General features: G+C 41.9%; 1 protein-coding gene across 1 annotated transcript in view; it reads left to right on the top strand.

Moving 5' to 3' along the window:
* auts2a (activator of transcription and developmental regulator AUTS2 a) overlaps positions 1 to 23136 on the top strand; it is a 271187-nt gene that overhangs the window by 223935 nt on the left and 24116 nt on the right. Inside the window, exon 6 of the mRNA XM_026371485.2 lies at positions 16721 to 16769. Coding sequence (XP_026227270.1) covers positions 16721 to 16769 — 49 coding nt within the window. The remainder of the gene's footprint in view (positions 1 to 16720; positions 16770 to 23136) is intronic.

Raw genomic sequence — 23136 nt, 5'->3', positions numbered from 1 at the left:
TTGTTTTTAGTCATAATTAACAGGATTTGAATGCAGACTGCCCAAAGTAGACAAAGTGTGTTGTGTTGGATTCAGATAAATCACTACGTGAGACAGAATATGCAGAAAACACACAGAATGCAACATTAATAATACTTTAAGTGCTATTATTAAAGTCATGCAGAGTATACAATGACTGTGTACTGTACAAACCTATGGTTATTACAACTGCAGTGTGAATTCTTATACCTAATATGTGAGGTACCTGTTTGCCTGTCATTACCATGTCTGCTAATATTTTTAATAATGAATATACAAGTAGAAAACACAAAGGTTCAGCCTTGAAAAAGAGTTATTTTTTCAAAACCATTCCCATAGTCATACTGGTTTATAGGCCTGTTTATTAAATTTGGTTAAAGTTTCTGTACACGGTTCCTGGTTGCATGTATAATTCATTTTTATTAAATTGCAAAATGATAAAAAAAAAGCATCAAAGTGATTAAAAAGGGTGCAATAAAAAATAAGGAAGAAAAATCCACTGCTTGTTCATTTGTGCAGCTGAGTTAAACCCACAGGGAATATAAAAACATTTCATCCCAAAACAAAATGAAGCAAAAAAATAAACAAAAAAACAAAGAAGCAGTAAAATCATGATGACAAGCTGGGAGAACGATTAACATAATTTAATATAAAAGATGTCAGAAAAATTGTGTAAAGTTGCACAGCAACATGAGTCCATAAAAAGACAACACGATTAAAATATATTAATAACATATAATAAATAAGCACCATGACGCTGGAAATCAGCAAAGTTATGATGTAGACAGTACAGTGCACTACTCTACACAGATAACATTTTGATTTGTTTCAGTAGGAAAAACACAGGTGTAAATAAATCCAGCCCAACACCGAACTACTAATGTTTTTGTTTACACCTGAGTTTGGCAAGTCAGCAAGTCTTGCATTAGAAAGCAATATTGTAGTCATTCTGTTTCTTTACTCCTTCAAACCTTCATTACTCACTTGTTAAGCCATTACACACATAAACACATTTAGAAATTTCCCACCACGTCTCTTTATGTCCCGGGTCACAAGCTCCTCATTTACATTCACTTGTGTGACTATAATAAGTATTTGGCCACTTGCTCAGTATTCAGTGGGAGTTTGAGATCAAATACATGATTTAGTTTGGGGCATGCTGCCAGCTTTGTCCTTGGATTTTCATGTGGGAGGCAGCGAGGATCCTCCTTGCTCTTCAATGTCCAAATTTCTCCTCCCCAGGGCCATCTCCTGTCAGATGTTAGCGGAATACTTACAAGTTACCAGTTGTTAGAAATGACATAGGAGCTGCTATCTCTCAGTAGATGTAAGTCACCAGATGAACTAAAGGAGACTGTGTGTGAGCAGAGAGCAGAGGGTCATAGCTCAGTGCAGACATGCACCTGATGTGACTGGTCTGGGCTGTTGTATGGACCAGATTTTCATTAAAGCAAAAGATGAAATCAGGGAAGTGGAGGATCCAGCATCCATCAAGTTGTGTGTGTGAGTGTGTGGATATATTAGCAACAATAATGGCCATCACTGCTGAGACGGGTGATATCAGACCTTACAGCTCCTGGAGGCATTATTATCCTGGAGAGATCTGGACTGAGAGACCTAACACACAGAAACACATGCACAAAATAAGATTTTGGCATTCAAGAAATAAAAAATGAGACAACACTGTGTCTACACAAAATAAGGCTTTTTGTATAGATTGTGTATCCATTGTTTACTATGTTTAGGGATGCTATAGTAGAAACGCTATAGTTCAAGGCCGCTTGTGTCAGAGATGGCTGATTCTATGCCGATTCCAATGACGATAGTTGATAGTGAGAGATAGTGATATCTCAACACACCATAGAGAAAACATTTTTGTTACAAAATGGTTGCATCACTGCATTGCTTTCAGCTTGACTTCAATTTGCACAAAGTTGACTGTTAACACCTGCCCATAGAATGTGTGACATGTGGAGCCATAGCTTCCACATGTAAACAAATTCCAGGAATTTAAAACACTGAATATACGGTTAACACTTGCTTGTGGAATCTGCTGTACCCAGCTTGGCACATAATGTGTGCATCTGTATCTCTGGCATGGTTCAAATGAAAGAAGGTGAAGTGCAGAGTCAGTTATGCTTTTCCCTTTAGCTCAAGCAACGAGTGGATATTCTGTTGGAAAGGCAGAGCACTGTAGCAGCTGAGTATGTTGAATTCAGGAGGTGGAGAGTGTCAGAATTGGAGTGATGTTGGATAGATGAGATGAATAGAAGAGTAGACAATTAACACAGATTCTGTTTCATGGTTAGTAATTTGGAATGTAGCTTGTAGCTTAAGCTACATGTCCATGAGTGTCACCTCCATCTCTCTCTAAATAACAGCAGGTAAATACACAGAGGAAGTTTTATTTGTGGCCCAGCAGTAGAGCATACAGTAGAAGAACTGCTTTTAAAAACATTGTAAAGTAAGAAATGGCACATTAGCATAATCTTATAAGCATAAAAAGATTTAGCTATATTTGTCAGCCATAAGACATAATATAACTTTAGTCCATGCAAACTTTCCGTGCCAGTAATGAAGACAATTACAAATGTACACAATTTCCTTGATTAATTCAGTATGGTTGGTGTGCTTGGTAATATTCATATGTAACGTCCAAAAATGCTGTTCTGCTCCAGTCTCAGTGTGTTTGGACTCATGTCTGAGATGGATGAGTTCATTTTAAATGCTCTCTCTCTGTCTCTGAAGGTCTCATCAGAGGGTTAGTCAGACACTGAGGGAACGGTTTCATTTTCCCCTCATTACAGCAGGCACTGGAGAATCACTGAGCTTCAAAACTGCTTGATTGCATTATCAGGCATTTGGTGTAACACAGGCGTAATCTATGTCGTGTGACAGGGGAGCCAGGCCAACATTGCAGTACGGTGCAGGATGGAGGGAGCGTGAACCTGGATATTAAGACCAGGACTGATTCATTTTTTGTTCTGATTCTCGTGAAAAGTACCACATGTGTAACGGCTTTTGTAAATATTACCAGTTTGTTTTTAGAATTTGAATACCTGTTCATCCAACCAATGTTGTAATTTGATTTTTTTATATTAATTGTTTTGGTTTTCTCTCTGCTACTTTACTGTTTTGGTTCAGTCTCACGCACCCTCAAAGCATAGTTTTATAGCAGTTGCAGCTGTTTTCAGTGAAACTACACACTTGCTTGGACCACGTAGAAACTAAAGCGCCAAAGCCAAAAGCCTAGGCAGTTAATTATGAGATTACACATTACACTAACGCTGCACTTGCACAATGACAATCATTTTCTTATATCCCGAGTAGGAACCGAAAATGAGCTAAAAAGAGAGTGAATGTTGGGCTGGATGTGTAAAAAAGCCACTTCTTTAGAGGTTGTTTCCTCCACCACCAGGTGACCTAAAAAGTATGTCTAACTTAGTTGTTCTATAATTTCTATTTAATATAATGAGGTTGTGGATAAACAACAGTAAACAACTTTTCTCACCATTTAGAATAATAGCTATTAATCTAAAGTAAGCTTGTCTCATCCTGAAGTGCTTTGTATGTTATGTTGGTGCTTACAAAGGTCAAACACTGACAATCACTGTTTATCACTGAGACAATCATTATTAAGATTGTCCGCCGATAAGGAGCTATAAAAGAATTATAATTATCACCATTTTAGAAACGGTAATTATGGGCATCATTATCATCCATCATGATGTTTAAGTGGGGCCACGGTCCACTAAATGAGCGTTCATCCTGCTCTTTTTATCTGCTCTCCTCCATCACTTTCTCAGTGTAGTAAGAGGAAACATTACAGGATGTTCTGGAATCAGCGCCAAGTGAAACAAGTGTGTCTAGTCTGATTTTCCCATAGGCACACATTCTCATTCATTTTTAACCAGGTCTCACAAAAGGTTTTACCCTACTCAAATCAGTTTGGAAAGAGATCACTGATGTCCATATTAGAGTGTGAGTGCTTTTCGTCTCAGTCAGCTAAGCATAAAAGTATGGACAGCATGTGAATTTGTAGAATGAGGGTTGAAGGACAGTTCACAGCTCATCTATAGGAACAGGAGAAGCACAGCTTATGAAATGAAAGAGCCTCAACAAAAGTAGGGTACCATTAAACCTGGTATGCATAGTTTTCACAAAACATAGCACATAGCTGCAACAGTAAAGCTGTGCATGACATCTGAACCACAGTTTTCCCATGAATGAATTAGTAATGCTAAAAGATTTGTTTTGGCCTGTCTAAATTCTGTGTGTAGCATTCAACCTGGCTAATATAAGGACTCAAATTTTTCATGCCCACGCCAAGTGTAGCCTTCAATTTAATATGTGCTTTTAATCCTGGGAGTGCTAAATTGCTTTTTAATGTCGAGGAACATAGTGTTTTTAGAGTAACTCGTGAAAAATGCATCAGAAATATGCAGAACAAATCAGATCCAGTGTTTGTTTTTTTTAGGGTAATGTAACAAAGCAACACCACAGCAAACAATAGCGAAACCAATACATTGTTTTGACACATCTGTCTCCTCAGGGGTCTCAGGAGGACCCCTCCCACAGGCAGTGACGATGTGTATGTTTGTGTGCAGGCAACAGTGTGATTAAATGCGTCCCTTTTCGCACATGTCTGTTTTTAGTGCTACAAACTCTACATGCAGATCACCATTGTGTAGGATAGCATGCTGGTTAGTATGTGTACTCTGTGTGCTCCTCCATGTATGAATTCATGAGCAGTGTCAGGTGTTATTGTGCCTGGAGCGTTAGTGGATGACAGGTGTTTGTAGGCCTCCATGGCCCTGTTAGATTCCCCTGCACACCAGAGGCTTTAGTGGAGTCAGACCCTGAACTCCATCGAGCATGACTAAAAGACACTCTTCTAATATCCCTGGTCAGAGAGTCAGTGAACTCTGAATGACTTCCTCAGGGCTAGCCAACCGACTGCTCTCTTATCACATAACAATGTGGCCATCGGAGCAGACTAATCAGTACACAGCAGAGGAAAAGTGCTGCTTCTACTACCAATTCTATCTCAAACCTTATTGTCTCAGCTTGCAAACAGGCTTTAAAAAGGAGAAACAATAAAACACATAGTAAAAAATGCAATAAAAAGCCATTTCAAATCTTGGCTTTATATGCTATCCAGACAGTTATGATTTTAGAGGACCAGACTGCAAGTTAGTGGCTTGATATAGTGTAATAAAGTCTTTTATTGGTGCAAAATGTTAAGTTTGTGTACATACATAAATAACGCATTATTTCAGATGCAAACTGAATAGTCTAATTACAGTCGGAAAGCTAAATCTGTGCAATTATTATGGACCATTCATTCAGCCTTTCATCAAATCATGATGATGATGAGTGTGTGTGTGTGTGTGTGTGTGTGTGTGTGTGTGTGTGTGTGTGTGTGTGTGTGTGTGTGTTTCCAGCTATGTGAGGTGGGGTCAAACTGTGTGGGGTTCTACAATTTTTCCTGTGGATAAGCGATGCCTTTCCTTGTTGCCAGTACAAATCCTCTTACAGACAGTGTGTGTGTGTGTGTGTGTGTGTGTGTGTGTGTGTGTGTGTGTGTGTGTGTTCCCCAGATCATCGTGTAGAGACTCAGTGTTAGTAAACACAACCAGCTGAAACGTGCACTGATGATTGGACTTACATGGGTGGCCCTTAACATTGATAATGACCTGTAACCCCTATTGTCACTGGCTGCATACACACATGCAATGCAAAGTAAACTGCAGATCTAAGTCTGTGTCACTCTTTTGTCACAAACATACACACATATTTTATACCATTCTGGTCTCACTTTAATAGCAAACGCAAACTCTCAGTTGGATGGTTACCACAATTATATAAGCACAAACAACACACCTATTTACAAAGTATCACAAATACTTTCAGAGTGAGAACACTCTCTACCTGTGACATAGGAGCCTGGGTCAGCTCTCAAAACCCCATGGTGAGTGTGCTCCTGTCAGGCAGCCAGTGGGCCAGCCTCACAATGTGCACATTTAGGACGGCAGCGCAGAGTTTGTGGAGGAAAGCACGGAATGTGTCCCGCGGGCAGATTCGGGCCTCTCTCAAAGGCATCTCTATTACAAGCAGACAAGCGGGGCCTTATGTTATGGTCACCAGGCTCAGAGAGATATTTCCAGACCGGTGCCCTGTGCCATGACAGCACGCGCCCTCATGGAAATCTACTGGCGCATGCTGCAATCCACTTCAGTGCTGGAAGCTCACATCATTCATATATGCAGATCCAAAAGCAGGATTGTTTATTGCTAGAGCAGAGTCATGAGTTCTGTAGTGACATCCTAGGAGTGTTTCTGACAACAATGAACAAAAATAAGGGTGTGAGAAGTTGTGTTCTTTTATTTGATATTATTGTACTGTTGGTGACATTTTGTTAAGTCTACCATCAAATCTTGTTTGCTTTGACTAAAACTAGTTACCAGAAGCAAGACCTTGTGCAAAACATGCCAGCAATGCTCAGGTCTGTCTACAGCCAGTGGCTTTTTATTGATAGTGACAGATAAAGAGCCCTGTGATCTTGTGAAGCACCAGGCACTAGCGTTGATTACCATCCCTGCTGATAACGCTGCATGCTAATCATTGTAAACATCATGTTGTGTCTTTGACACACTTAGGCTTATCTGTAATTGGTGTAATTGTTACTAGCGTTTAACGAGATCATCTTCCAGATATGCAGACTGCCACAAGGGCCAGGCTATGGGAGAGACTCCTTCAGATCTTCCTCACTGATGGGGGCATTAGATCAACACTAACTCCTCTCGCTGTGCTATTAATGAAAGGCAGCCACGAGCCAGAGCACAAATCCGATAAAAGGGGCTAGAGATGAGGGGGCCATGAAATATTTAAATATACAGGGCTTCAAAGCAGAGAAGGGCCTCCCACTCATGTCAACAGACAGACCCCCTGCAGCCCGGTCACGGCCCCAGTCTCTGGCCCGCAACGAGCTTCACATGTAGGTCACAAACCAACAGCTCATTTTCCACTGTAGGGACACCACCAGGGAAACAGAGGGGATTCACAGATGAAATTGCTCCTGTCTCCAAACACGCACGCTCACATACACACACCAGTCTCCCATGTTCTAGTGTTACGCAGAGCAGGAGGTGAGCAGCACAGGGACAATCAGGTCAGGGAGGATATCCAAGTGCTGTCCCAGTGGACTCCTGACATGTTTAAAACACATGACAGAGGCTCAGATCCCCTGCCGTACACATAGTGGTGCACACAACCTTATTCAGCCACCACCATAAGGCTTCCTTCACACAGAGAGAGGTGTGCAAGGAAACAGCCCCTGGCACTCACGTTTTATGTGAGAAAATTCTTTCAGGAACTCTTGAGGTGACACAACACGGATCACCTGTCATCCACTGAGTGACAGTCTAAAAAAAACAAGCTGTTCCTGGCTACATTTTCATTTAGATGGGTCACAGCTTATCTCCCTCTCTTGTGATGTGCCAAGTGTCTTGTGTTTGTCTTGAATTTTTTTTTTCATCAAACAGGCCCAATTTCTCTCCTTCCCATCAGTCAGCCCCCCCACTCCACCCCAGCCCAACCCGAGGCTCCCACAGGGAGGCTACTGGAGACAGAACAACGACCTTATTTAGCTCAGGCCCTGAAAAATGCAATTAGAAACCCCTCAATGGCCAATAGGGGCCTGGGATAAGATGGAGAGAGAGGAAAGCTATATAGAAAAAAGAGGGCTTGGGGGAGGGTGGGTAGAGACCTCCTTGTTGTCTATCACCCAGCTGGATTTTGATGTCCGTGCCCCCCCCAGAGGGCCTGTCATCAGGCCCTCAGTCCGGAGTTGTTGAGCACAGAAAGAGCCTTGGAGAGGCTTGTTTGAGTGGAGCAGGGGGAGTCGGGAGATGACTGGGCCTGTCTCTGTTGGTGTCTGACAGAATGGTCTTGACGGAGCGTTTCAGAGACATAATACCTCCAACCATACTCCTCCAGCTGGGTGGATCGCTGCTGCAAAGGGTCAGACAGGTTTTAATACAATTCCTTAGTGGTGATTTCCTCAGTGCTTTCCTGTAGTCATTCCTTTTTAAAAGACACACAGCAGGCTGTTTCTCTGCCCTCCTTTTCTCCTCAGATACCTCCTTGGCTCGTCTCCCTCTCCATCCTGTCTCTCTTCCCTGTCCCCTCCTGATTTGTTTTCTTCCCTGGCTCTCTCCCTCTCTATTTCCTCTGGCTTTATCTCTGCCTCCCCTTGTCTTCTCACTCCCATCGCACCACTGAGAAGAAAGAAACAAAAAGGAAAAATATTATCCCTGCCTATGCTGTTGCTCTTGGTTAGTATTAAGTCAAAGCCTCAAGAGGGGGTTCCAGCGTCACGGTTCTTCGGTTGAAGACGTCTGCTAGGTCTCTGCAAATATAAAGACATGCAGATTAGGGAGTGAAATTAAAGCTGGGGGGTTCGTCATGCAGCAGGTTATCTGTTAGGAATGTTTCTGTCTGGAATATGGCTCCACTGTGCAGCTTCAGAGAGAAAATTGGGGTCAAATTAAAAGGCTTATAATTCTTATTTCTTGTCATTGAGATCAAATGACACTACAGCTTGATGAGGTTATATTGAATAAGCATATCAGTGAATTTTTATGACAAGCAGCACTGAATCTTGTTTACGATGTTTCAAGTCTGCCACTGCAAAGAGAAAGAAAGTAGCATTGCACAAGGACATTGACATGATGTAGATATCAAAGTAACAAACAAATAAGCCCTTAAAATACAGATCATTAAAACTGTTATGTGCCTAGTTTTGTTGTTTCTTTTTAAGCGGAGACAATTTTCTTAGCTTTTTTAAATCATTTGGATTGGGGAATTAGTAATTATACTGACATTAAATGAAAATGTTAAAGGTAAACCATGCCTTAAGTGTGTGTGCGTGTGTGTGTGTGTGTGTGTCTGTCAGGCAGCACATATGCTCTGTTCTGTTATAAGAGGAGGGAGTGATTGACTGGTCTGAAATTATCCACAGCATCACAGTCCACAGCCCACATTCCACAGCAATGTCTGTAATTTAGGCAAAAGGGTTTCCCATTTCTTTTGTGACTGGGCAGAGCAGTGGTGAGTGGGTCTGGGTGTGTTGGAGGGGGCTGCATTACGGATGTAAGCAAAGCATTTGAGGAAGTGAAGGTTAAACCAATTTTCTTGTCTGCATTGTTTTCCCAAAGTGAGTCCCACGGCAGCAACATTAGACTGATGGTGAGTGAAGTAGGTTTGTTCCTGCTGACAGGCCAGTTCTTTCTATGCCTGCAATGTCAACTGGATCTGATTATTGCCTACCAGATCCAGATAATGTCTGCCATTGATCAGGCCATTTATCTTGGACTCCTATGGCCCCAGCCTGCTTTCAGGGACCACAGGGAGATAAGCAGATACAGATAAGCAGATAACAGTCTCTACAGGCTTTTAACAACCGGAAGAAATACTTCTGTTGCTTCCCCGGCTTGCATATGAGGTGTATTCGTATCTTTTTGTTTAGGAAGTTTTATTATAACAAACAATTTAGAGGTATCGTCATCCGATCACATGTACGCTTTTGTCCCCATGTCCACCAATCTTCCTAAATGTTCCTAGAGTGTCAGTCATGGTATATCCAGTGCATGATAAGCACTGGTAGAAATAAGTGAGAAACAATAATACAAGGTAGAAATTCATTTCTGGGATTATATACTGGTTTATTATTGAAAAGAATGTCTGTGGAAATGCAGATGGAAACTCTCTAGTCCTCAAATCTTTCATTCTCTCTGTCAGGATGTGTTTGATTGATGCAGTTTAACAGAGAATACTGTCAGCTTTTCCAAAGGCTTTTCCACTTTTGGCATGCAATGGTGTCCCAGTTTGTATAATGGTTCCTAATGCTGGGTGCATGTGTCTTTGTCTGTGAGTGTGTGTTTGCATGCATAGCTGTGTGTCATCTCCACATTAATACTAGCAATGACTGACAGATTAATTTATGTCTGGATACATGTCTGAGGAATTGGTAAGAAAGGGCCTGTCAGTGCAGCTTGTCTGGAGGGGGTAAAGATTAGAGGCAGTTGTCATTGACAACCTAGTGCAGGCTCTGTGAGATAAGGTTGTATGTAATGACGGTTAAAATAAAAATTTTAATTAATAAAAAAAAAACACGCTTGCTCTGCTCTCAAAAGGCTGAGAGAAGTAGGGATATTGGCAAATCCAAGCATGTGGGTTTGTGTGTGCACAATTAGAATTATATGTATTTCACAGCTCTTAGATGTGCATTGCAACATTTGGGCATTTTAGATCTTGTGAAGGGGGTGTGATCTTATCCCACCCATTCCTTTGAGAACACTAGGATTTATTTTTAAAAATCCTTGTAAAACACGTTATTTACTTTGAACTCTCTCCAGTATCATTTATCAAGCATTATTTCCAATAATCAGAGTGTAAGCATGTAGAGTGTAAACATCCTCTGAAACATAATGAAACACATTTGCCTACAGTGTATTCACTGTTTTTACAGTGTATTTACATGTTTAAATCTCATACGAAACATAAATAGTGATTAAATATCTGCCAAATGGCCATTAAATAACATGGTTGTAACCAGTTCTTTAAAGGCCTCAAGTGAAATTACATCAATGGCTGGTGATGAATAACAATGAATAATCAGGAAATGATACAATAGGAATGATAGAAGGTACTTTCAGAGACTTTTGAAGTCAGTAAGTTTCTAATATTTTTACCAACCAAATATGGAAATTCATTCCTTCTAAATGTTTAACTTGTGTATGTTGTGGCATTGGACAACCACTTGGTCCAAACTATCGCATTTGTGAGATGGATTGTCATGAACCCCTTAACTTTTCATTTAGCTTCACAACCAAGTCCAAATTTGAATATGTCCTGTATGTAGATTTATGACTTACTTATACTTTTTTTTAATGCTAATTCTAAATAATATCAGACTAACGTTTAGTTCAAGTCACTATTGCAGCTAGAGCTGCTTTCACACATGCACCGACACCCTAAACTTGTCCCAACTTTACCCCAGTGAGATGCATGTGAGAACGCAAATGTCCAAGCCCAAGTTATTCAGCTCGGAGATTACCTGGATCTATCCTGCGAGCCTCCTAGTACAAAGTCCACATAATGTCTGAGTAAGCTCACGTGTGTAAAGGAGCTCAAACCAGAGTATTCACAGCTAGCGTAGGAGGGGGCTTCTTTTCAGCTAATCTACTCAGCACACGACCAGAAAGTTTAAGAGTTAAAACCCAGCTTTCTGTTATTTGATCATTCTTCTTATCTTCAGAAGAAAATGAGTGTATACATAAAACATAATTCCTAATTATGTGACTCGCGCTACTGATACGCTGGATACAAAACATAATTGATTTCTGTGGTGTACATTTTGTGTCACCTTATTCCTCCTGCACGATCTACGAATCAAACGACCACCTCCCTGACATTAAAATAACTTTTTCCTAAAGTGAGAACGTATGTCCCCCGCACTTTCTCCTGCTGTGTGCTGCATGTGTGAACACACACATGTTTGGACCTGATCCTCCGGAAATAGTCCAGAGATCATATGTAAAACTGGCTCAAGACTAAAGACCATGTAATGCTTGAAAACAACTTGTCCATACAACATGTTCTTAGAAGGCAAAACTGTTATGCTTTTCCAAACGCTACACTCAAAGCTGGGGTGAAACGTTTACAGTCATAAAGATGAAAGGAAAAGATGCAATAATTGTTGTATCCACGAATAAGGGCATTGTTGAATAGTTTCTCTGGAAGGCATTCTAAGTGTTGCTGTCAAAGTGACAAAAGGAGTTGTGTATACACCACACCTGGCCAATTGCTATGTGATGTGCTCAGGAATCTCTGTTTCAGAAAGTTACAAAAAAATTTCACTCTAGACATTTTAGCATGTCAGAATGCCACTCAGTTGTGCTATTTCCAGGTTGCTGGTATTGTGCTTACTGACTCAGAGTGGGATGCTTGATGGAACTGAGTCATTCACAAATTAGTTTCACCTGTGCTTTTCTTGCTTTAACAAGTCAAAATGTCTGTCATGAAATGGTTACATAATGGGTCTGTAAGAACAGCCTAACATAGTGTACCTGTACAGTGATAGTGTTGTTCATTTACAGTATATTTACCCTGTAGTCCTGTATCTTATTCTGACAGAGATGTTACAATAAGGTGAAACTGTTTATAAAGTATCCAATTACATAATATGGGGCATCGGTTGTTCTTTGCTGGTACCAACTGTGGTCGGTGCCAGTTGTGCCATTTTCTGGGTGCTGCACCCAATAATAGTCAGAGCACAGCACTACATGAGGTTTTTTTCAGCCCCTGTAAAACAAAGACAAAGCTCAGAGTAAACAGGCAAACTTAATAAGAGCTTTTACTCTATTGCATTTCCAACACTCACATTACAACTATCAGTAATATTTTAGATGAGGGTAGATTTGGCATAATGACAGGAAGGCTCATAGAGGCAGACCAGTCCCCTGTGATTGTAATCTAGAAGAAAGTTCCTGTAAAATTAAACCATGGTTGTGGGGGGAGAGACAAACATGCCTCTGGTTTGTTTGAAGTGGAGAATCAGCATCCAAAAAAAGGAATAAAAGATGACAAAATGTCAGCATGAAGCTGATGGTCTATAGACAGAACTTACGTGCCCAGACAGCAATTACTGAGATACATAGCATACATTCAGACATTGCGTTTGATCTCCCAGTGCTTCATTCTCTTGCATAGACAATGTTTTTCCACAGTAAAACTGTGCAGGGTTCTCATTTTTATGTGTGTGTTCATCTCTGTCAGCGTTTCATTTGAATTAAAAATAATGTGCAGTGAGAGATCCGGATGCTGATTGTTTGGCAGTGTGGCTGTAATCACAGACTTGTGGTTGCTCTCAAATCTGATAATGACCATTTAAAATGGAGAACAGCAGCCCGTTCATAGCTGCTGCTGCTGCTGCTGCTGCTGCTGCTGCTGCTGCACAGCCCCGACTGGTAGCCATTTTCTGTCTGTGGTAGTCACATAAATACATATCTTGGAGCCAAACATGTCATGCGTTTGAAGTCAAACCATGATATGCTCTTGATGTTTCATCACAATCACCGCTTCAAACATCAGAATTTTTATGATCTAATTACACGTATCTGCAGTTAGAACATTTGCTACTTGTTTTAGACATGATTTACTGGCATTGTAGAGGTAAATTTTTCTGTTATCAAAGATGTTTTTGCATAGCCTGTAAGCAACGGCAAGCTGGAAGGCAAGTGCTTCAGTGCACAATACATACATCTGTGAAACACACAAGGACCCATAGCAGGAGCCTAAAAGTTTAGGCACACCACAGACTGGAGTGACATCACTCATTGGTTTGCCTTGGAATCAGATCGAAGCACCATGTTCTACTTTTAGAGCCACAGTCATATCTTGTCCATCTTATTTGGATGCTGAAAACCATGTAGTTACATGTCTTGATAAAAAATATTATTAACATAACAAACTCTTGTTGCTGTTGCTTGATGAACTCCTGGTCCTTTAGACTGTACTTTTTCAACAGTGAATTGAAACTACAGTGTTTTATTCTGTAATAATTCCACATTTTTGGTTCTGCATATCAGTGTGTCTACAAACAGCCTTGCAAAGTATATAGATAAGTAATTTTCTGGTATATGTAGACATGTCAGCTAAACAGACTGAGCATCTGACTGCAGTTTTTAGAAAGGTTTTGTTGTGTCAACTCAGATGTGTAAGGATTTGCTTTGCCACTCTCATGCAGTCTCAGGCCAAATGTATATCCCATTTCCCATGACTTCATGTTTGTATGGTGGGTCCCCGGCAGCCAGCAAACCCTCGACCTCTCCGTTACCGAGAGACGGATTAGCATCTCAGCTATGAGCTAAGTCTGTTTTCTACTCTGCGGGCTGAGCTGGCACAGGAAGACTTTGCAGTGTGACTCGATTGTACATCCATTGACCTCCCATCCAGTGGGTTAATGCTCATTAGACAAGCTATAGAATTCAAAGGTTTGAACTAATAATAGGATTTCTTTCTGGAATACCCCACATTAGATCAGGATTCAGAAAATGTAAGGATCAAGGCAAGAAAGGATGAGCATAATGACTTCTCAGGTAAACATTAGTGTCAGGCCTGCAGTGTGAATCCGAACTGTCAAGTGACCCACCTTAAATCTGTGTGATCCCTCTTAAATACACACTGTCTGGCATCACCACTGGGAAATGTCTAGAAGGAGCAAAGAACTAAGCTCTACTAGCCCCACCAGGGCTGTTTAGTTATGACCCTGAGCAGGCACACTAAGAAATAAAACCCCTTCTGGGTTTGGTCGAGTTCTCACATAATTGTAAACTTGGTAGCGGTGATTTATGTCTGTAGTGTAAAGGGTGGTAGCTCGTTAGGTTTTAGGTCTGTCAGGGTGGGCCACAGAGAGCTCAAAGCTTAAATTGAAGGCTGAATGACCCGAAGTGCTTTTTATATTACCAGCTGACCTCCCTTCAGGTCAGTGGAGAGGGAGTTGATCCAGCAGGAAGACGGCGCCTGTGGGCTGCAAGGAGGTGCGTGCTGCTCATAAAGCAGCGTTTTGTTTTTCCTCCCATCACGGTAGCAGCACCCTACTGGGGAATTCATTAGCGGCTGACATCATCTCAGTCAGTACAGAGTGAAAGAAAGAATATCTCTCTGCCTCAGCCCTCCCCTCCCTCACTCGCTCCCTCATCTCTCTTCTTGCCTCTTGTTCTGTCGCTCAGCGCTCCTATCTAGCTGTGTTCCGCTGCTGTCTCTCCTTTTGCGCGCCATTTACGCAAAAGCTGAACGCGGTGATGTGCGCCTCTGCAGCCGAAGCCTCAAAACACGACTATGTTTGTCTTCTGAAGAAGCACGACTGAGGTTGAATCCAAGTCCGCCTGGAAATCAGGAAGTGGGAGGACCCCACCGGGAACGCAGCAGCAACAGCAGCACTCAGGCAGTCAGTCACTGGATGAATAGGAGTTTGTCTGCTGCTTGGGAGCGGATGGAGCGAGGCTCTTGTGTGGCCACGACCGGGATCCGTCAGAGTGTGAACGGCAGACAGGCTTTGCAGCTGGTCACACAGCCACGCCGGGCTTACACCTCGTGAATTTCTGCTCACTGCTTATGTGATTTGGCTCCGTCTCTGCCTTAACAGAGGAAACTGGTCGTGCGCTTTGTTGGGTTGGTTTGCTTCGTCGGACGAAGTACCTCTTTGCGCACCAACACGCAAACCCTCCCGGATCCGGTTTGTTACCTCTCACGGATATTTCCGACAGGAGAATATACGTGAAAGAAAAATCTGTGTCCCGAAGAAGGAAGCAAAGGAAGGTGGAGGGATTTCGTTCCTCTCGTCGCCTCAGTGCTGTTGCAGCTCCTTGGCGAGACACATGGTTCCCTTTGTCCAAAAGGCGCAGTAGCTTTGTGAACGGCTTTTGGATTTTTTTTCTTGGAAAGGCTTCTTCTCTTTGCATGGCTGTCCATTTTAAACGGAGTAGACTTCACCGCCCCTTGTGTGGATTATATTATTTGAAAAGCAGAATGTGAAACGAGGCGGCATTTACCAGACCGAGAAAGTAATATCCTGACTAATTTGCTTTTTCCTAACCTTGCCACATCAAAGGTATGCGCGCTGGCTCTGAGCCGCTTATAATCTAAGATTGATTTATTTATCATTGTGTTAGAGAGTCTGCAAAATGGTCTGAGTGGGTGTTTTATAATAGTAACCATATTCCTGCCCCCGTGTGCTGTCATTTCTTCTGCAGCTTGCATTGTTTACATTTTAACAGCCGATGTCATTTCTGTGACATGTCGGTGTATCGCCACTCTGTTGCGATTTAATTTGGATTTTGTTATTGCAATACCTGGCGAATGAAAGTACAAAGCCACCTATCACAACTGAAGGTTATTCAGAGAAACCTGTCTTCTCTTTTGCATGTGCAGCTTTACGGGTGTTGTCCAGTTTCTTTCCCGTACTGACAACCTGTAGTTACTTTATAAAATAATAATCTTAACCCTCAGTGTCAATGTTGAAATAATTAAATAATAATACTTTTATAATTATAATTAGTTTTTCATGTGCGTATAGAAACGTTTTATTGGGTTTTAATCCTGTCCTGCACGTTTTATTATTTAGTTGTGTTGTTGCTCCTCTGCTTGGAAAATGGACTGGGCTGTTTTGTCAAGGAGCAACAGTGCCATCAAGTGGCCTGTATATGAAGAGCCACTTGTTTTGTTGGAGTCCAGTATTTGGGCTTGATCCTTGTTCTTAGTTTACCCCAATAATCGAAGACACAATTTGGACATGGAAGGATGTGGAAACTAGATATGATCTAACCTAAATAGGATTAAAGTTGGTAGCTAAATTAAGATTATTGGTCACGTACACACAGCAGGAGATGTATATCAAAGCCACATTTAATAAAACTTTACTGGAGTGAATTCAAGCTTAAGGTTTACTATGAATGAGTTTAGTGATTTAAGAGTAGTAACTATTTACCACAACCCAACAATGACCTCTCAGCCAATAGTCACTGCTCTGACCTATGCCCAGAAATGTTATCTTAAATTGTGTTTGGATATTTTGGAGGGAAACTGTATTATGCTCAGGTTTTTGTAATTTTGCTCATTCCATTTTCCTCTTTTCCAGGTCTCCAATGCTGGCTCCGAGAAATTTTTCAGCACAGCTGCAGTTAAAGGTACAGACTTGGTGTGTGTGTGCGTGTGTGCGTGCGTGTGTGTGTGGTGAAATATTCCACAATGATGGCGCTGGGGCATGTCTACTTCTGTTGTTCTCACCATTTGGAAATTAATATGCATTGTTTCAGTGCAGTAATTGTCATATTTATGTATGGTCATTTAAAATAATGAAGGTATAATAATGCATCACATCCATATACCTGAACCAATTTACCCACTGCGCACAATTATAAATTACACCAATACAATTATTCAATAGTCATTAAAATATTATCATCCTTACTGTTATTTTTACATGTGATATGAAATGATTCGGAACCGATGTATAATTTGGTGACTTTTGGGAGATTTTGTTGCAGATGTGCTGAAACCTGTTGTGGCTTGTCCTGCAGTTCTAGGAGGCAAGTGTAGTAAAGCTGCAAGGGCAGGAAAGGCATCTGCCTGTGGCCTCAGTGTGCCAACACCACATGTGACCTCATTATCAAGTCACTAATTTGCTGTTAAAAGCAGCCCCATTTTCTCTGGCTCAGGGATAATGGAGGTGCCCCACATGAATGGACATTCCTCTGTAATGGTGGGAGTTACCATGCAAGGCTGAAGGAAGGCTCGGAGAAGAGGGTTGTGACCCCTTCAGGGCCATGGCAGAAACAGGGACGATTGCTGATGATAGGTCTCTTTTAATCCCCCCTTCTTCCTTGTTTCTCTGCACTTTCCTCTGCGCAGACCGCCAAACACATTTCCCACATTCTGGCCTTTGATTCCCTTCAGGGCTTGATTTGTGGCGTCCATTGGGGGGGCTCAATGGCCGTGCTTGACAGAGAGGTTTCCTTTTGAACTTGCTTCTCTGTGGACTTATTTGGTTCCCTTGAAAGGATTAAGGCCCCCTTTGTGTGGCCTAAATCAACAGAGGGCCGCCCTCTTTCCCCATCTATGAAAGGACCTGACTGGGAAACAGTACACAAAATACGCTTTCTTTTTACTGCATGATAGTCCACTCGCTTGGCCCCTATTTCCATTTAAATATCCCCTCTTTTCTTCTCTTTTACCATCTCCGTCACCACCTCCTCTCCTGCCATATGCTAATGCCTGACACTTTTGCAAAAGGCAAGTAAAAGAATCCAGGTGCAAAGAGAGCAGGGACAACTGGTATTTTTCTGGAGGGTGGTGTTAAGATTAGAAGAGTCAGTTGTGTTTTTAGTTGGAAGGGATTACTACCATTCTCATGCCATCAAACATCAGGACAAGCGACAGCTCCAACAAAAACATCAAGAGAGAGACTTGTTTGTGGAATGATAAATGTCAATATTTGCCTAAAGACAGGTGCAAAAAGTCTCTGTTTGTTTGACAGTTTGTGCATTTCTCTGTTGGTACACACAAAATACTTATTGAGCTTCACGTTTGAGCATAGGACTGAGAAGGTCATGACAGGCCATAATAGCAAAAGCAACTCTCAAACAAAGCAACGGCTGGTTTATAATATTGGCTTCTGCAGTAAAGGAACCCTTCTGGCTGAAACTACAGTAAAGTCTTGATGCTGCAGATCAGTTAGCCTACATGAAATTTGTAGACTGTCATCTAGGAATACAGCTTTACTTACTAATGAGGAAAAGGTCTGGTAAAGAAATAGAAGAGATAGTACAGCCAGAGTTTTATTGCGCCTTATTACCAGCCAATATACACAAAATAACTCAACATTTATATTACGCCATTGTCATTAGGATGAAGAATATGGAGAAGACTTCTTGGGCCACAGACCTCCTAAAGGTGGTCCAGGATTCTGTCCAGTTTCTACTGCTTTGTGAGGGCATAATCTTGAAGAGGTGTTTTTTTTACATTGTCTATAGTTTAACACAAAACCGTGTCACCAAGGGGCATAGGTGGTTCCAGCAAACATCACATGATGCATAAGAGTGTAGTGGAACAAAATCTCCAATCGCGGTATGTCAGCCAAGTGGCCATTCATTCTTTGTGCATAATTGCATTTTTCTTCTCTTCACTGCCATATGACAGGTTAATTCTTCATTGCAATGATTTCCTGTCTACTTCCAACATGTTCGCCCATCAAGCTGAAAATAAACATGCAGGAGTTTTTCATTTCTTTCTAAAATTTATATGTTGAATCTGTATAAATTCCAATATACTGTGCAGTCAGCAGTACTGGGCTACTGCAAGTTTACGTGCCGCCATGGCAGAAAATAATACCAAATAATAACGCACTGACTATACATCAAAACAACAGACCATTGTAATTCAGCTGCTGATGTGCAGCTTTGGTAAAGACTGTTGCTTTTTTTCTGCAGCAAGACTGGAAATTAGCCCAGGGCAACCTCAGATCTCTTTGAAGACTTAGTGCTGATCCCTCACCTTTTAATCTCACAGCTTTCTCACCTACTCAATAATTACAGTGTATTTTTCGTGCTCTCTGAGAAGCCTTGGTGTGTGTGTTTTTTTTTCTACACTGAATTTTAAAAAGAAAGTCCAGCTGATAAGAAGGTGATTTGTCTTTTCAGTTTCTGTATGTTTTCTTCTGCTCCTGTGTCAACGTCATCTCGGGTCTGTTGGTGTCAACTGTGCATAGCTGTCTACAGTAGAGCATACAGTTGCCATCACTCTTTTCTTTTCCTTACTGTTTTTCTCCCTCCATCCTTCTCACCCTGAGTTCACTTAGACTTGGAATGGATTTCATTAACTAAGAGTCGTTAAATGCTACCTCTAATTGCCACAGTTGTCAGTGCACCTGCAGGTGTCAGCTAGCTCATCTGATTCATTTGCTCTGCAGGAGTGTAAGCACCAGTCAAAAGCTGTGGTGTTGTGTATTTGGCTCCGGTGGAAAAAAAACTCTTTAGAAGTTTAAGCTGCTTTCAAGAAACTGTAGGTTGAAACCAGGAAGATACCTAACTTTATTAAGGCTGTGGCTGCTATCCAGGAAGTGAACTGAAGTGTTTAATGATTAACCTGCATGAGAGTTCCACCCCAAAGGCCTGCAGAGGAGGATATAAATGATGAGCACAGACATACCTTGTCACCAAGTTACATTCCTTCATGATACAATCAAACCACAAACCAACCTAAAGGCTGTCATTTGAGAGCAGATAACCTGTTGAGCATAAACACAGCAGCAAGCGTATGATGCTGGATGACATTTAAAATGTTCCACAGTGTTATTTATCGAGAGTGGAGTTGAACATTTTCTCATCAGTAAACTGTTGAGTCTTGGACTCTATTTACAGCAGAGTGGGTGCTTTGGATAAAATTTGAAAAATGAAAATCTAAGTAACAACACATAGTTAATACACAGAATTCTACATTACCTTTGTATACATTATTAAAGTCACATTCAAACTGTGATCACAATTACAAATGACTTCATCATGTAATTTTAATTTTAGGGTTATAACAAAAGAGCACTTGAGATTCTTTTCTAAGAATTCATCTGGTAGATATATTAAAGAAGCAAGTCCCTGATGAGACATCTCCTGCAGCTGTGTCTGCGATGTGAGAGCAAGTTCAGCATGAGGGTAAATTGAAGTGAACAGTGTAGTGATTCTCAGTTTCCCCCCCTCAGCACAGCGCTGATTTCACCATGCTTTGCTGGAGTTAATGTGAAAATGAAGCGGTGCTACAGCGAGACCCGGGGCTCACGCCAGCGTGAAGAGCGCCGCTGGTGAAGTGTGTCAGGCTTGAGTGCATCTGTCACCAGGGGAGAGAATAATGTGCAATGTGGAAGGTGTAATTTGCAGCGCTGATGGCATTGTTTAAAAAAATAGTGGAAAGAGAAAAGCGGAGGTGAACTTTTGTGGCAGATATCAGAGCTGAAGAGCTCCCTGGATTGTCGTAGAGAGCTCTGCTGGCAACAAAATTGCCTGTGAGCGTATTACTGCTGTGTGGGAGGGAGCAGAGGGCTTGTTTTTCTCTCTCTGCCTCATTCTCTCACAGTTTCCTGAGAGGAGGACTGGTTATAGAGCTGTGTGTATTTCCAAGCTGTGGGCCGCCACCTGCTGTAATCTCAAGTGATACAGAGAGCAACCATCACACCACAAATCACCCAGGCAGCTCCCTAACTCATTCAGTAGACTGGAAAGAGATGGTTGGCCTTTCACAGCACCAGTGTTGGTTTACTGCCCCAGGCTCCCTGCACCGCCCTCGTGCTGACCTCTGCCGTCTGTGTGGGTTTGTGTGTCAAGAAATCAGGACTGCCTGTGGAACTTGACCTGATGCGCAGTGGAAAGATGACCTGACTACCATTGGCCTTTTGTGCGTTGTGTGGAGCAGCAGCAGTCAAGGACGGTCTCTTTTTCCTTGCCAGGGGCTGAGAGGTCACAGAGAGGTCGCTGCCCCCTCCCTTCAGATATAACTGCAGGGAAAAAGCATCATTGTTGTTTTTGGCTCAAACATGAGCTTAAAAGAAATCAAAACTCTCTTTTGATATTTAATAACTGCATGTTTTGAGAAATAAGATGGAGATCTGAAGGATTTAACTCTGACTGATACATCACTGAAGCAGATCACCAGTAGTCTTTGCTTCTGTTGGTTATTCATTCCATGCTAGGAGCATTTAATGTATCTCTAGGGGTAAAGAAGCTCAATATCCTGTGCTACAAACACACCCCCACCACCCCCTTCTCTTCATTGGCTGCAGCCTGACTTGTGAGAGAGGCTGTATTTCATGACCATGAAAGGGCCCGCTCCAGCCATGCCTCGTCTGCTGACACAGCCAAACAAAGGTTAACAAATCAAGAGTAGCACTGGCTGATTTACTGCCTCACTGGTGCAAACAATGGCCCAGTCTCCATGTCTACAGCTCACATTTACTGTGTCTGTAGGCAAAGAAAAAAGGGGCAATATTTGCAATTGTATATATTTTAAAACCACATTTAAATGTTTGTATTGCTAATGGCTCATTAGTTCTGATCTCAGCTGCAATACCTATTGGTTATAAATGAATCCTACTTTAGCCTTATGTGGCTAAGTTTTGCACTTTTAATGTGTGAACATATTTTCTGTTACAGTCATATGCAATCAAGTCTAATTACGGAAATTTGGCAGATACCTTAGTCAGGTAAATACTGTGTGTGAGACCAAGGGTCTAGTTTGTGAACCAAAATCAGTTTTAAGGGCATGTTGTGAATGGGTCTGTTAGTGCTGAAGGAAACACACACACACCACAGTGCTGGCTAGTCTCCTTCCATCCCCTCCAGCAACACAACGAGGTCATTCAGAGTATGTTTCCCAAATCCCAGGGTTAGAGACTAAGTAAATCCATCCATCTTAATGCACTTATTTTCAGCACCAGGAGAGCAGGAGGGAGACTGTGTAAACACTCTTATATCCGACATGCCACTCTAAAACCAAAGAGCATGGAACCCATCAGGCCAAAATTAAATGTCTACATCTCAAACACAAACATTTAAATAGGCTGCACTCCAGGGATCAAAGTGAAAGGCCTTAGTTTTCCTGCTGCCCCCCCACCCCTCCTGTGTTTGCCACACTAGGATATTTGGCAGTTTAGCAAATGTATACTGTACATGTCTGTTTCTGTCAGGTCTCTCGGGTAACACTGTGGCAGATTCTGTGTTGGTCTAGCTAAAGTAAAATGATTAATGTAAGCATACTCAGTTTATTGAGAAATCTGGTTTGGTATAAAAAAAACAAGAAGAAAAACACAGTCTTTTGGTTCCCTTTAATTACATTTTTATTTTCTGAGTTGGGAAAGGTGCAGTTCCTGTACATAAAAAACATCCTTTTAGCAAGCACTTGCCTTTTTAAGTGTTTTATTGTCACTATGTCATTTGACATAAGTTGATGGTGGAGAGGCCACAGACTAGTAGTAGATGTGAACAGGGCAGGTGAAGGTGTTGAAAGCACCAGTCTCCTCTTCCCAGGAGAGGTCCTACTCCCATCACCATCACCAGCATCCTCTGATCCAATGTGACATCAGCCACTCTCCTGCCAACTGTGCAGCATTAACAGGGTCAGGGCACAGCACACTTACTCACTCCCTCACTCTCACACACACACACACACACACACACACACACACACACACACACACCACTTATCAAGACCCGGCCATTCCCAATGCACTGTTGGTATGTTCAGGCCAATTATGCCTGTGTCAGTCTTTGGTCCCTGCGGAAGAGGTGACATTGCCAAAGAGGGAGAGAGAGCAGACGGCCTTAATGAGGCCTCATGGTGGCTTAGAGGTGCATGTGCATAGTGTATGTGTGAGTGAGCGAGTGTGTGAGCCCGTTTGTCAATGTATGTGTGCATGCATAATAGCAGGGGTGCTGTTCTGGAATGATACACCCTTCTGTCATGATCTACCATGTGTGTCTTTTCTCTTCTCAAGGTCTTCCCCCTCCGGCC

The sequence above is a fragment of the Anabas testudineus genome, chromosome 14 (genome assembly GCF_900324465.2).
Source record: "Anabas testudineus chromosome 14, fAnaTes1.2, whole genome shotgun sequence".
NCBI classification, from domain to species: Eukaryota; Metazoa; Chordata; class Actinopteri; order Anabantiformes; family Anabantidae; genus Anabas; species Anabas testudineus.
Note: the sequence above shows the minus strand (reverse complement) of the source record. Positions and strands in the feature narration are given on the sequence as shown.